The following is a 13590-nucleotide window of genomic DNA, read 5'->3' as shown; positions in this document are numbered from 1 at the left end:
TTTTTGAGACAGAGCCTTGCTCTGTTGCCCAGGCTAGAGTGCAGTGGCTCAGTCTCGGCTCACTGCAACCTCCACCTCCCGGGTTCAAGCAATTCTCCAGCCTCAGCCTCCCAAGTAGCTGGGATTACAGGCGCCTGCCACCATGCCTGGCTAATTTTTGTATTTTAGTAAAGATGGGGTTTCACCGTGTTGGCCAGGCTGTGTTTCAAATTCCTGACCTCGTGATCCACCTGCCTCTGCCTCCCAAAGTGCTGGGATTACAGGTGTGAGCCACCACACCTGGCCCGAGAGTTTTTTGTTTTTGTTTTTGTTTTTGTTTTGTTTGTTTGTTTGTTTGTTTTGAGACAGAGCCTCTCTCTGTCACCCAGGCTGGAGTGTAGTGGCATGATCACGGGTCACTAAAACCTCCGCCTCCTGGGCTCAAGAGATCCTCCCTCTCATCTTCCCTGGTACCTGGGACTGCAGGCACGCACCACCATACCTGGGTAATTTTTGTATTTTTTAGTAGACGCGGGGTTTTGCCATGTTGCCCGGGCTGGTCTCCAACTGCTGAGCTCAAGTGATCCTCCTGCTTTGGCCTCCCAAAGTGCTGGGATTACAGGCATGAGCCACCGCCCCTAGCCCACTGTTATTTTTTCATTCATCACTCTATCCACTTGCCGGGTCTGGGTAGGGGCCTGAGACCCCAGACCAGCCCACAGCTCTGCAGAGGGAAGGGGAACACAAGATGGGGCCAGGCGCATGCCAGCATCTGGAGGAGTCAGCCTGGGGGTGGGGGCTGGACAGGTTCACAGCCCAGGAGGGCCTATGGCTCCTCGTTATTTGGGGTGGGTCCAGTCCCAGGATATTTTGGTGTCAGTGCCCGGGAAGACCTTTAAGACCTGGCTGAGGGGTGGTGGAAGAGGCCACATCTATGGTCAGAGGGTCCTCAGTGCCTGTGGCTGAGGAAGGAAGTGATTGACACCCACCTGCGTTGTGTGACCCACGCAAGTTGCCCTCCCTCTCTGGGGACCCCCTTCTGAAATGCCTGCTTAACCGGGGCCTTGTAGCTCACGGAGGGCCAGGCAGCAGGCGAGGGTGGCAGGCTCCCTGTCCCCTGGGTGGTGTCAGGCAGGGCTCTGCCCAGGTCTAAGGTGTAGCCCCGCCCCCGACAGCTGTTCTCCATAGTGGTGTTCGGCTCCATCGTGAACGAGGGCTACCTCAACAGCGCCTCCGAGGGAGAAGAGTTCTGCATCTACAACCGCAACCCCAACGCCTGCAGCTATGGCGTGGCCGTGGGCGTGCTAGCTTTCCTCACCTGCCTGCTGTACCTGGCCCTGGACGTGTACTTCCCACAGATCAGCAGCGTCAAGGACCGCAAGAAAGCCGTCTTGTCTGACATCGGTGTCTCGGGTGAGCCCCACCCAGCGGGTACCCCCTGCACAGAGTCTGCCGAGGACTGTCCCGGCCATAGGAGGCGGCTGCCACCTTTCTTCCCATTTTCCAGATGAGGAAATGAGGTGCAGGCAGGTGAAGGGGCAGACTCAGGGTCACATGGCTGGCAGCAGGAAGGATGGGACCAGGACAGGCCCCGGGACTCCAAAATAACCCATGCTGCCCACAGGCAGGGGTGCATGGATAGGATTCTAGTTCCTTCTAGTCTAAGGGACCCATGGATGCCACTGGGCATGTCCCAGCCCCCATGGCTTGGCCTGTGTTTCAGTGGCCTCTTCTGTGCCACCTCCCCGGGGCAGCCTCATGAGGACTAAGCAAGGCGGTGACTGGGTGCCCACTGCACAGCAGGGGCCCTGGAGCCTCAGCCTCCCCACCCCTCCCAGCCCGACCTTGGCAGGACCAGGGCCTGGACCTGTAGAGCCCCCCTGACCTGCTGCCCTTTGCCCTTCAGAAGCAGCCTTTGGCAGAGGCACCCTGACCTCTGCCCCGTGAGTTCCAGGAATCTGATTGGTGGATGCTCTCAGGGGTCAGAACCCCAGGCTTCAGCCTCACTGTTCTGAGGCTTGGGTCCCTGGACTGGGACCAACCCCTAGTTCTAAGCCTGGAGCTCTCAGGATAAGCCAGGCTGAAGGCAGGTCATGAGGCCTAGTTTTAGAAGGAACTAGAATTGAATGAATGGTTCTCAAACTTCCGCAGAGCCTCAGGGTTCCCTGGCAGTGCCTCTGGGAGGTGGGCTGGGCCCCAGGTGGGTACCCCACCTGCTTGGCAGATACACCCCTTGTCCTGAGCAGGTCTGGGCTTCTCTGGGGAGACCTGGGCACTCACAGGAGATTGTGTGGCCATGAGGCTCCCACTGCTGACGCCCCCAGGCTCGGCTCTCAGTGGGCCCCTCACTAACCCTGGGGCTGTGTCGGGTCGCAGCACGTTAGAAGTCGAAGTCCACCCAGCCAAGCTGCCATCCTTGCCCCAGCCTCGTCCTCGTCCGCACACCTCATTTGTCTGGCAGCCTGGGGGTTGGGGTCTTCCTGCCTGCAGAGCTGCAGGCATCGGGGGTGGACCAGGGGGGCCCACGTCAGGCGTGTGGCTAGAGATGGGGGTTTGGCAGAGGCTGCAGAAACGCGGCCTGAGTTGATTGCCTTCTCTCTCTGTCTCTCCCTCCATCCTCCCCTCTCACTGCCCGTGGCTCTCCTCTGTCTGGCCCTGACCCTGCCCTGTCTGTGGCCTCCTCCCCGCTGTATCTGGCTGGCTTCCCTCTTCTCGCCTGCATCTTCTCTTGGCTCCCCTCTCTCTTCCCCTGCCCCCCTTGCCTCTCCCTTTGGGGGTGGGGGAGCATGGGAGATGCGCTCTTGAATGTCCCCGTGTTCCTCGGCTTCCCCATTTTCTCGCCACTCACCCTCTACCCCATGTATGGCACTGCCCGTTCTGCCCGGCACTGGGGCCCCCCAGCCTTCTGGGCTTTCCTCTGGTTCGTGGGCTTCTGCTACCTGGCCAACCAGTGGCAGGTCTCCAAGCCCAAGGACAATCCGCTGAACGAAGGGACGGACGCAGCCCGGGCCGCCATCGCCTTCTCCTTTTTCTCCATCTTCACCTGGGTGAGTACAGCCACCGCCTACCAGCCCACACTCGCCCCCTTTCCCCAATGAGCCCCTGGACTGGTGGCCTTTCGCTAGCCCCAGGCCCGCTCTGCCTCCGGGAACCCACACCACCCTCGCTCCCTCTTCTGCCTGCCTGTCTCTGCGGCGCCCACAGCGGTGCTGCCTCCCTCAGCAAGGAGGCTGCAGCCCAGTCACTGGAGATGGCAGACCCTCACTGGTGCAGAGCAGCCTTCCTGGGGGTCACGGACCACCCCCCCAAAACCACTCTGGGTGGAGGAGGTGTTTATTATCCGCTTTCACAGATGAGAAAGCAGAGGCCTAGACGGGAAGGTGAGGCTTGCAGGGTTTGAGGCTAGGGAAGCCCTGCCTAGGAGTTAGGAGACCTGGTTCCCATTGGGGCTGCCTCTAATTTTTCCTAGCTTCCGTAAAACGAGGGGGTAGGATTTGGGGGAAACAGGTGTCGACATCAGATGCACATGGGCCAGGCGGGACCTGAGAGCCGTGAGCGGGCCAGGTGACACATGCGTGCGTTCCAAGAGGGTACCTCTGCTCGGCTGCCAAGCAGGAATAGGGCCATAGAGAAGGCAGAAGTCTGAATTTTTACATGAAATCTGATCTTGACGTGTTGGAAGTTTATTCAGGTTTAAACAATACATTGTGTGTGTCAAACAAAGCATGTCTCTGGCCCAGCAGGCCGTGGGCTGGTAGACTGGAGGGCCAGGCAGCACAGCAGCTCAGCCGGCCCCTCTTTCCTGCTGGTCTGGGCCATCTCTGTTTCTTCTCTCCTAATCACCCTTCTGTAGAGATCTAGGGTCACCTCACCTCCATAGTCCCATCCCAAGAGCCCTCCCCATAACCCACAGCTGCCTCCCCTCTGGGCCGGCCAGCAGCTCTGGGCCCAGCCTCCTGGAAGGAGACCCTCGGGGCTACATACAGACCGCCAGCCCTCCCTGTTTCCCCCATCCTCCTGGGCTTGCCCCACGGTGACTTCTCTCTCTTTTTGAGGGTCCCTGGATATCCATTTTTGGGGGGTATACCCATCTCCCCAACAATATTAAAAGATAGCAGTTGGAAGGGGAGACCCGTGGTTCAGGCCCTAGTGGGCCAGCCTTGGCTGCCCCAGCCCTCGGTGTCCTCAGGACTAGGTAGGAAGAACCTGGTGACCCCAGGGGATCTCAATCCAGAGAAGTTGCCCCAGGAGTGGGGACCACCCAGCCTATGGGAGGAGCGTAGGGGTGGGCCTCACAGAGGAGTAGTGGATGATTTCTAGCCGTGGGTCTGAAGTACCTGCCCGACAGGTGCCTGCCCGGCCCCCTGAAGCCAGCCTCCCTCCTGGTACCTCTCCAGCTCTTCCCCACCGGCCTCACCCCTGCTCTCTCCTGGCAGAGCCTGACCGCAGCCCTGGCCGTGCGGAGATTCAAGGACCTAAGCTTCCAGGAGGAGTACAGCACACTGTTCCCTGCCTCAGCACAGCCGTAGGCCTCCCTGGCTTGCAGAGGCCGGCATCCTTGTATCACCCCTGGCGGTGAGGTGGCAGGAGCAGCCTAGTGCCAGAAATGTCCAAGATGCCAGGGCATGCAGGGCAGTGGAAGGCTGGCTTGAGGAACGGATTCAGATTCTCCACTGACTCATTCATTCCTTCACTGCCTCCTTCGTTTATTCTTCGTGCGTTCTTTCATTCAGTAAACATTTATTGAGCAGCTATTTTGTGCCTAGTGATGAATTAGGTGGGGTCCTTGGCTCCAGGAGCCCACAGGCTGGGGAGGAGAAAACAAACACATCAAAATCTCTTCCAAATGGACAGCCGTGGGCATTTACCAGGTTGGTGGTGGCCCCATACATGGGCTGCCCGGAGGCATTCATGGCCCCCGTTGCTGAGCTGTGGGTGCAGAACAATAGCCTCTCCCTTCACCGCGGTGTGAAGAGTGACCTCACTGTCCTCAGGGTGAGCGGCCTGGCCGAGGATGTCAGAGGACTCCTGGTCTGGCTCTGTCCTCGTGTGCTGTGTGACCCTGACAAACCCCTGCCCCTTTCTAAGCCTTAGTCCACTTACCTGAAATGAGGGGTGATAATGGACAAACCTCTCAAGGCTGTTGTGCCAACGAAACAAAGGCCAGCACAGGGCTTAGGACAAGCATGCTCAATAAATGTAAGCTCTTTCGTTCATTCATTCACTCATTCATTCATTCATTCATTCATTCTTCTCTCCAGAGAGTCAGGGGCACCTCCAGAATCTCTACTTTGAGAGTAATTCTCAGGTGATCAATCCTTGTTCCTCCAAAAGATTTTGGTTTCTGGTTCTACACAGGTTTCCTCCTGGGGGCCCCCAGCTGCCTGGGCAGGAACTCACCCATTCCTCCACCCTCTGCAGGAGTTGAGGAGGTTGGTGGAGCACAGACAGTTCCCCAAAGCAATGCCTCAACCCTGCCAGGGCCTGAGCACACCGAGAGTGAGCTTCCTGGCACTGGAGGCGTCCCAGTGCAGACGCAAACTGCCTGCTGCACGCTGGAGATGCTGCAGAGAGGGCACCTGCACTGAGAAAGTGGGGCCAGGGGACCACCAGGTCCCTGGGCTCAGCAGAACTCCCATCCTCCCTCTGCAGCCCAGGCCAGCGGGGACCCAGGCCTCTCCTTTGCTGCTGTCTTGTGGCAGCCCCTTAAACTGGTTGCCCAAATGAAGCTGTGACTTAGTGAGGGCGGAGAGCTGACCACAGAGACAGTATGAGTGCCTACAGCCAGAGGCTTCTCGCTAGAAGGGTCAATAGGGGTCATCTGCTCCAGCCCTCTGCCTCTGTACAGGAAACCAGCCTGGACAGTAGAGCCAGGGAGCTCGGGGAGAACCGAGTCTACAGACATTGCTCTCAAGGTTCATTCAGTCTGTTCCAGTGGGCTGGCCAGGGCTCAAGTGTACCCTCAGGGGGCTTTTCACCTCTCCTGCTTCTTCAGGCTCTGGCATCTGAGCCCCCAGCAGCCAGGACCTCATACCAACATAGTGGGAAACCCCAGAGGGCCACACCTTATCCCTTAGCCTAATTTCTTTTTTTTTTTTTTTTTTTTTTTGAGATGGAGTCTCGCTCTGTCGCCCAGGCTGGAGTGCAGTGGCCGGATCTCAGCTCACTGCAAGCTCCGCCTCCCAGGTTTACGCCATTCTCCTGCCTCAGCCTCCCGAGTAGCTGGGACTACAGGCGCCCGCCACCTCGCCCGGCTAGTTTTTTGTATTTTTTAGTAGAGACGGGGTTTCACCGGGTTAGCCAGGATGGTCTCGATCTCCTGACCTCGTGATCCGCCCGACTCGGCCTCCCAAAGTGCTGGGATTACAGGCTTGAGCCACCGTGCCCGGCCATAATTTCTTTAGACCTGGTCTGCCTTTCCCAAGGCGCTGGCACTTTGCTTTAAAAATCCACCTCCCAGAAAGGGCTGCCCCTCAGAACTTTGGTCAATGAGTACAATCAAAATGTAATGTCCTAGCTGGGTGTGGTGGCTCATGCCTGTGATCCCAGCACTTTGGGTGGCCAAGGCGGGTGGATCACCTGAGGTCAGGAGTTCGAGACCAGCCTGGCCAACACGGCAAAACCCCATCTCTACTGAAAATACAAAAATTATCTTCGGGTGGTGGGTGGGCGCCTGTAATCCCAGCTACTCGGGAGGCTGAGGTAGGAGAATCACTTGAACCCGGGAGGCAGAGGTTGCAGTGAGCCGAGATTGCGCCATTGCACCCCAGCCTGGGTGACAGAGCGAGACTCTGTCTCAAAAAAAAAAAAAAAGAAAAGAAAAGGAAATACCCAGTCACTGGGTTTCTGGAACTTTGTGGAATAAAACACTAGGTATGTTCACTCTCTACCTCTTCACCAAGTGACTCTTTTAGGTTGTTGGTTGACTTAGTTCCTTGTCAGGGGCCAATCAAAGGGAAGGAGGTGAGGGTGCCCTGACCTGGGAAGGGGAAGGGGTAGGACCCCATGTTTAGGGATGGGTTCTAGCAGTAACTCTGCCACGGCGCTTCCGTTTCTAGGCCTCAGTCTTCCCAGCCCTCCGGGGGTCTGGAGAGCATCAGCACATTCCCATCACAGGCAGATTCCCTGGGCCGGGAAAGTTTCTGGAGAAGGCTTTTGCAATAAACCTCTAAGCTGGTTTTCCAATGACAAGTTTGATTTACTTAAACTTTGACTTAGCTCAGTGTGGTCAGTGTCACTGTCCTTAATAACAACGTAATTGCTTTTATTGAAAAATAACTTCCTAACCATGCATGTGTGCTGTAGACAAGTCTTTCCCAATCTGAGATCTGTGGAGAAAAAAAAAGGGGCGGGGAGAGCTTCAGGCCAGGCACAGTCACGTTGAATAGTCAGGGCTCTGCCAAGTCGGATGATCCTGAAACTTGTTTCACTCTATTTAACTCAGTTTCTCACTTAGAATTAGGTTTAGTGGCCGGGCGCGGTGGCTCAAGCCTGTAATCCCAGCACTTCGGGAGGCCAAGGCGGGCGGATCACGAGGTCGGGAGATCGAGACCATCCTGGCTAACACGGTGAAACCCCGTCTCTACTAAAAAATACAAAAAACTAGCCGGGCGAGGTGGCGGGCGCCTGTAGTCCCAGCTACTCGGGAGGCTGAGGCAGGAGAATGGCGTAAACCCGGGAGGCGGAGCTTGCAGTGAGCTGAGATCCGGCCACTGCACTCCAGCCTGGGCGACAGAGCGAGACTCCATCTCGGAAAAAAAAAAAAAAAGAATTAGGTTTAGCAGCAGGTGACAGAAATCCCAAACAACAGTGATTTCAACCAAGACTGTGGAAGTGGTCCAAGGCTGGCATAGTGGCTCCAGAGGTCTTCAGTGACCCAGGCATCGTTCCTTTTTTTTTTAGAGACAGGGTCTCACTCGGTTGCCCAGGCTGGATCATAGCTCACTGCAGCCTCAAACCCATAGGCTCAGGCAATCCTCCCACCTCAGCCTCCTGAGTAACTGGGACTACAGGCGAGCACCACTATGCCCGGCTAATTTGTTTTTTGTGGATTTTTTTGGTAGAGATGGGGTCTTGCTATGTTGCCCAAGCTGGCCTTTTGTTCTGAGAGAAAGTCTCACTCTGCCGCCCAGGCTGGAGTGCAGTGGTGCTGTCTCAGGACACTGCAACCTCCGCCTCCTGGGTTCAAGTGATTCTCCTGCCTCACCTCCCGAGTAGCTGGGATTACAGGCACTCACCACCATACCTGGCTAATTTTTTTATTTTTAGTAGAGATGGGGTTTCACCATGTTGGCCAGGCTGGTCTCGAACTCCTGACCTCAAGTGATCCACCCACCTCGGCCTCCCAAACTGCTGGGATTGCAGGCATGAGCCTTTGCGCCTGGCCTCTCCTGCTTTCAATAAGGAGGTCAGATTGTTATTGTGCCTGCTGTTTTTCAAGTGCCTTTAACTCAACATAGTCAATATGCCAGAGATGCATATTTTAGCCCAGGCTGGTTTTGATCTCCTGGCCTCAAGCGATCCTCCCACCTTGGCCTGTCAAAGTTGTGGGATTACAGGCATGAGCCGCCTGGCCCCCAGGCATCTTTCATTCCTACAGGCTTGGCACATGGTCTTTGTGGTCCCTTTTAGCAACTAGAGTTCCAGCCATCACATCTGCATTCCAGGCATCAGGTCAGAGGGTGGGACAAAGAACATGAGGGTATCCCATTGGCCAAAACGTAGTCACATGGCCATGCCTAGCTGCAAGAGAGACAAAAGAATGGCTCCTAGGAGATGCCAACAGTCCTTCCTCCCGCTGAGAAGCTTTTTTTAAGGAGGCTGTTGTGAGCCTTTGAGCCATCTTAACACTCCATAATGGAGATCTAGAACTTTTGGTAGCCCAGACTGACCTCTGGGATTGGGAGACAGGGGCAGGTGACTTCTGGGCTACTTTCTGGCTGGACGATACAGTTTTGGGCATTTCCGGGGATGGCTGTGAGAACAGCCTTCTTTCTCCACAGCCAAGCTTGGTCTCATGTTTGGTGCTTTGAAGATCTTTAACCCTCTCCTGCCTGTGTCCTGTGAACTAACTACCACTAACCCAGTGCCCTTGTCTGTCTCTCCCGTAACCACCCCCTCCCGCCTGTCCTTGTCCCCGCCGGCCTTCGTCCCTAGGCGGGCCAGGCCATGCTGGCCTTCCAGCGGTACCAGATTGGCGCCGACTCGGCCCTCTTCTCCCAGGACTACATGGACCCCAGCCAGGACTCCAGCATGCCTTACGCGCCCTACGTGGAGCCCAACACTGGGCCGGATCCCGCCGGTATGGGCGGCACCTACCAGCAGCCGGCCAACGCCTTCGACACCGAGCCCCAGGGCTACCAGTCGCAGGGCTACTGAGCCACAGTGACCGCCTGTCCCCGCCCCCTCTCCCATCTGTCCCCTCCCTCCACACCCAGCCCCTGCTCCCTCCCAAGCTGCCCTGCCCAGCACCTCATCAGCCTCTACCGTGTCCCACTGAGGTCCAGGGTAGCTCGGGGCAGGGCTGGGGCAGTCCAGTGTTGGGGACTGTCTACATGTGTGCAAGTATATCCCAGGGCATGTGCCCCACAGGGGCCTAGAGGGTGGGGGCCAGGGGTATTTGCATTCATATATTGTGTCATCAGGCATTCCTTGAGCACCTGCTGGGCATCCGGCCTGTGCTGGGCATGGGTGGCGAAATTGGCCAAAACGGCCTCTGGAAAGGGGAGCAGTGAGCTGTGGAGGAAGCCCTGGTGGTACCAGAGGCCAGAATGGTGGGAAAGACAGACCCAGATAATGCTGGGAAGTGTGGCTACACCGTGGCTTGGTCACAGGGTGAGTGTGAACACCCACAGGACACTGGGGGCTGTCACCCTGCTCTGGCAGTCCTGCTAAGAGTGTCAGGGCTGTCTCCATTTTATGGTTGAGGAAACTGAAGTCTGGAGAGGTCAAGATTACTTGCCCAGAGTCACTCAGGCAGCTAGTGATAGAGGTGGGGCCAAGCCCAGGCTGTCCAACTGCAGACCACGTGCTCTTCCCTGGCCACCCACCTCCCCCTATCCCCACGCTTGGGGCTTCCCTGCTCAATGTTGCTGTCATTCTGGGAGGCCTTGGGGCCCTCAGTCCCTTGAGACACCCTGATTCTGCTGCAAGTCAAGGGCCCGTTCTGCCCCAGCTGTTCCTCCTCCCCTGGGGACAGCCCCACCTCCACGTTCCTCCGCCCACATCCCCCTGGTACTACCCCTGGCCCTTGGCCTCCTCCGAGAGGGCTCGCCCCAGGTGCTGCTCTGTGCCCTGCATGTCCCACAGACGCTTGTTCCAGGGGGCTCCAGCAAACCCCTTCGTGGTCTCTCAGAGGACTGATCGCTGTCCTTGCCTCTAGGAGGGCTCACTAAGCCCTCACCTAGGGCTGGGTGGTCAACAAGGCACAGATCAGGGTGTGACTGGCCCAAGGTCACAGTGAGTGAGTGGCAAAGCTGGGCCTAACGCCCGGGTTTCTTGGCCCCAGCTGCCCAGCAGGTGCCTCGATTCCCTGCCCTTGTGACCTCCCAGGAAACAGAACTGATCTGGGATGCTATGTCACCTCTCCTCTCATCTGGGGTCAGTCAGGGTTCGGGGGCTGTAGCAGCCAAGGGCATGAGAGGTGTTTCCTTGGCCTTCCAGAAGGTCCACTGCAGAGCCAGCCTCCCTATGGGAGGCAGAGCAGCAAGGACAGTGGTTTTGGAATCAGCCAAATCAGCTCCTGGGCTGCAGCTGTGGAGAGACACTGCCCCCAGGATGACACAGGCAAGAGCCCCTGAGGCATGGGAGGCCCAGGGAAGACCACGGGCTGTGGGGGAGAGGGTGGCAGGTGACCCAAAGGCACAAAAAGGGCTGTGGGGTCTGAGGAGGTCATAATCTCTTCTGAGTGGGGACAGGTCGATTCTTGCACAAGGTGGGCTCTTCACTGAGCTGTAAGGGACAGGGAGGTGTAGGAGAGCACTGGGGGCCCGTCCCCCTGTCCACCCAGTGTCCACTGGCCCACCCCTCAGGGAGCAGAGTAGAGCAGGTGGTGGACGGGCCCGGAGCTGGGTGTTTCCACCACCATCCCCCCCATCCCCCCTCCAAGAATCCTAAGAGGCAGGAGATCCCTCACCTGCTTACTCAGCAGTTATCCAGCTCCTGTGCTGGCGATACCAAGGGCATGGGTGGTCCCTGCTTCAATGGCCCTAAAGCCTGGCCAGAGTTAAGGGAAAGAGGAGGAAGTCCTAAGCAGAGAAGTAGTACCATTGTCCCCATTTAACAGAAGGGAAACTGAGGCTCAGCAAGTATAGGCGAGTTGGCAGTGGAACACAGATCTAAACTCAGGTCTGTCCAAGTCCTCCCAAGGGACAGCAGTGATGGAGAGGACCCCAGGCAGCTGAGTGACAGCTAGTTGTTGCTGACTTCATTTTCTAATCTGGGGAAGGAGTTCTGTCCACAGTCCTCCCCCCGCCAGGTGGCCCAAATGGGACAAGCATGGGGGCAGGTTATCTGCTGGCCTGAAGAGTGAAACCTACACCAGGCCACAGGCGAGGGTGTGAGTGACTGCAGAAGTGTTTATGGCAGAGTGAAGTTCTGTGCCCACCACAAGAGGCTGTGAGATGTTCTGACCCTCCCCTGCTGATGGGCACTAGGAGACCTCAGGGTGCTGCCCATCTGTTTCTCCTTGGGTACCAGCCAGCTGCTGGTGATCCTTAGCTGGAGGGCAGGGTACCAGGTAAGCTTAACTCCATCCTGGGTGTTTGTTACAGGCCCTGCCTGCCACCCTAGGCAGGGAAAGTTGTCAAGACTCCTGCCAAGAATGGGGGTTGCTGAGTCATCTCACGAAGAATCCCTCACTCTTCCCGAGTTCAGCCCAGAAGCACTCCCAGGCATGATCTTCCCCATCAGGCTGGACTCTGGCAGGGACCTGCCCAGGATGGAGATGAGAGAGGGTGAGAGATGGAGGGTGGGATCTGGATGGGACCCAGGGCTCCTGACTCTGCCCTGGAAGGTTCATGGGGAAGCTCGCTCCTTCTGTTGGCAGAGGACAGCCCCTGGGGGACCCCAGGCCCAACTCTGTCTGGTATCCCTTTTCTTCCCAGCTGCCCTCCCCTGCTTCTCCCTTGCTCCCAAAGCTTTCCTTGGAGAAGGGCCCTGCTGCAGCTGGACCCTGCAGGGTGGCTCCCTCCTCCCCATCAAGCACAAGAGAGGGCCCAGGAAAAAAAGGTTTCGCATAAGTGTAGAGTCGCAAGGATGCTTAGAGTTGGCAGAGTCTGGGATAGGGAGACAGCGACTTGTCCAAGGTCAAGCACAGAGAGAGAGGTTCAGGAGCCAGGTCTTCTGGCTCATCCTGGGCAGGCACAGACTGTCCTGCCTGCATGACTCCTGATCCACCTGGGGGTGTCGCAGTTGAGAAGCTAATTCCCAGGGGACTGACGTTAGTTCCCCACTCCATCCTTCCCTGATGATTCTTGATCTTCGAAGCCTCGGGGATCCCAGGTTTCCCCATGTAACCAAGAGCCCCTGCCTGTTAGCCCTGGGGGACCCCTAACCTTGGCCCAAGACCCCTCTGATTCTCTAAGGAGCACGAAAGGGGGAATGCCCCTCCCAGGAGTTTATGGGAGAAGGGACTGGGCCGGCTGCCTCCCAGCGATGCACTTGACCTGACACTCCCCATGCCCTGGTGCGCACAGCCCTTGTCGGTGCCCTGGCCCCTCCCGCAGCGTTACTGCCTGTGTATAGTATAAATATATATATTTTCTATATATAAGATGTATAATATAAGGCTCCACAAATATATCTGTGTGTGTGTGTGCGTGTGTGTGCGGTGAAGGGCGGTCCCCATCCTGGGCCCCCACTCTAGGCCCCCCACCACCTGGTTAAGTCTCGAGTGAATCCAGTGGCCCCGTGGCACCCTCCTTTATGACATCCATCCATCTGTGGTGAACCAAGTGAAGGTGGTGACTTCTGGTGACATAATAATAAAGTGAAGACTCAGAACCCACCAGCGATTGCCAGCGTGTCACCGTGTTTCTTTGTTCTTCATTCTGCGTTTGGCTTGGATGGTCCATCCCGTTTGTCTCCCAAGACAGGCCATGTCTTACTTGGTTATTATTGTTTGTTAATTTTTCATTACACAATGAACCTATGAATATATTATCTTTTTAAAAAGTAAAATTGGCCAGGCACTGTGGCTCATGCCTGTAATCCCAACAGTTTGGGAGGCCCAGGGAACTCCTAACCCAGGTGGATCACCTGAGGTTAGGAGTTCGAGACCAGCCTGACCGACATGGTGAAAACCTGTCTCTACTAAAAATACAAAAAAAAAAAAAAAAAAAATTAGCCGGGCATTGGTGGCGGATGCCTATAATCCCAGCTACTTGGGAGGCTGAGGAAGGAGAATCACTTGAACCTGGGAGGCAGAGGTTGCAGTGAGCTGAGATCGCGCCATTGCACTCCAGCCTGGGCATCAAGAGCAAAAATCCGTCTTTAAAAAAAAAAAAAAAAGGAGGCTGGGCGCGGTGGCTCACGCCTGTAATCCCAGCACTTTGGGAGGCCGAGGCGGGCGGATCACAAGGTCAGGAGATCAAGACTATCCTGGCTAACACG

At 56.7% G+C, this 13590-nt stretch overlaps 1 protein-coding gene across 2 annotated transcripts in view; it reads left to right on the top strand.

Moving 5' to 3' along the window:
• SYNGR1 (synaptogyrin 1) overlaps positions 1-12996 on the top strand; it is a 27603-nt gene extending 14607 nt beyond the window's left edge. Inside the window, exons 2-4 of one of the 2 annotated variants that reach the window (XM_011978831.1) lie at positions 1153-1392; positions 2881-3026; positions 4416-5199. In XM_011978831.1, the coding sequence (XP_011834221.1) occupies positions 1153-1392; positions 2881-3026; positions 4416-4508 (479 nt within the window). In that variant the 3' untranslated portion in view covers positions 4509-5199. Of the gene's footprint in view, positions 1-1152; positions 1393-2110; positions 3027-4415; positions 5200-9135 lie in introns of those variants that run through there. The other variant, XM_011978832.1, reaches the window with a different exon arrangement.
• Positions 12997-13590: the final 594 nt, after the last annotated feature.

The sequence above is a fragment of the Mandrillus leucophaeus genome, unplaced genomic scaffold (genome assembly GCF_000951045.1).
Source record: "Mandrillus leucophaeus isolate KB7577 unplaced genomic scaffold, Mleu.le_1.0 Scaffold2, whole genome shotgun sequence".
Classification (NCBI taxonomy): Eukaryota; Metazoa; Chordata; class Mammalia; order Primates; family Cercopithecidae; genus Mandrillus; species Mandrillus leucophaeus.
The sequence above is the reverse complement of the archived record's forward strand: the minus strand, read 5'-3'. Positions and strand labels throughout refer to the sequence as shown.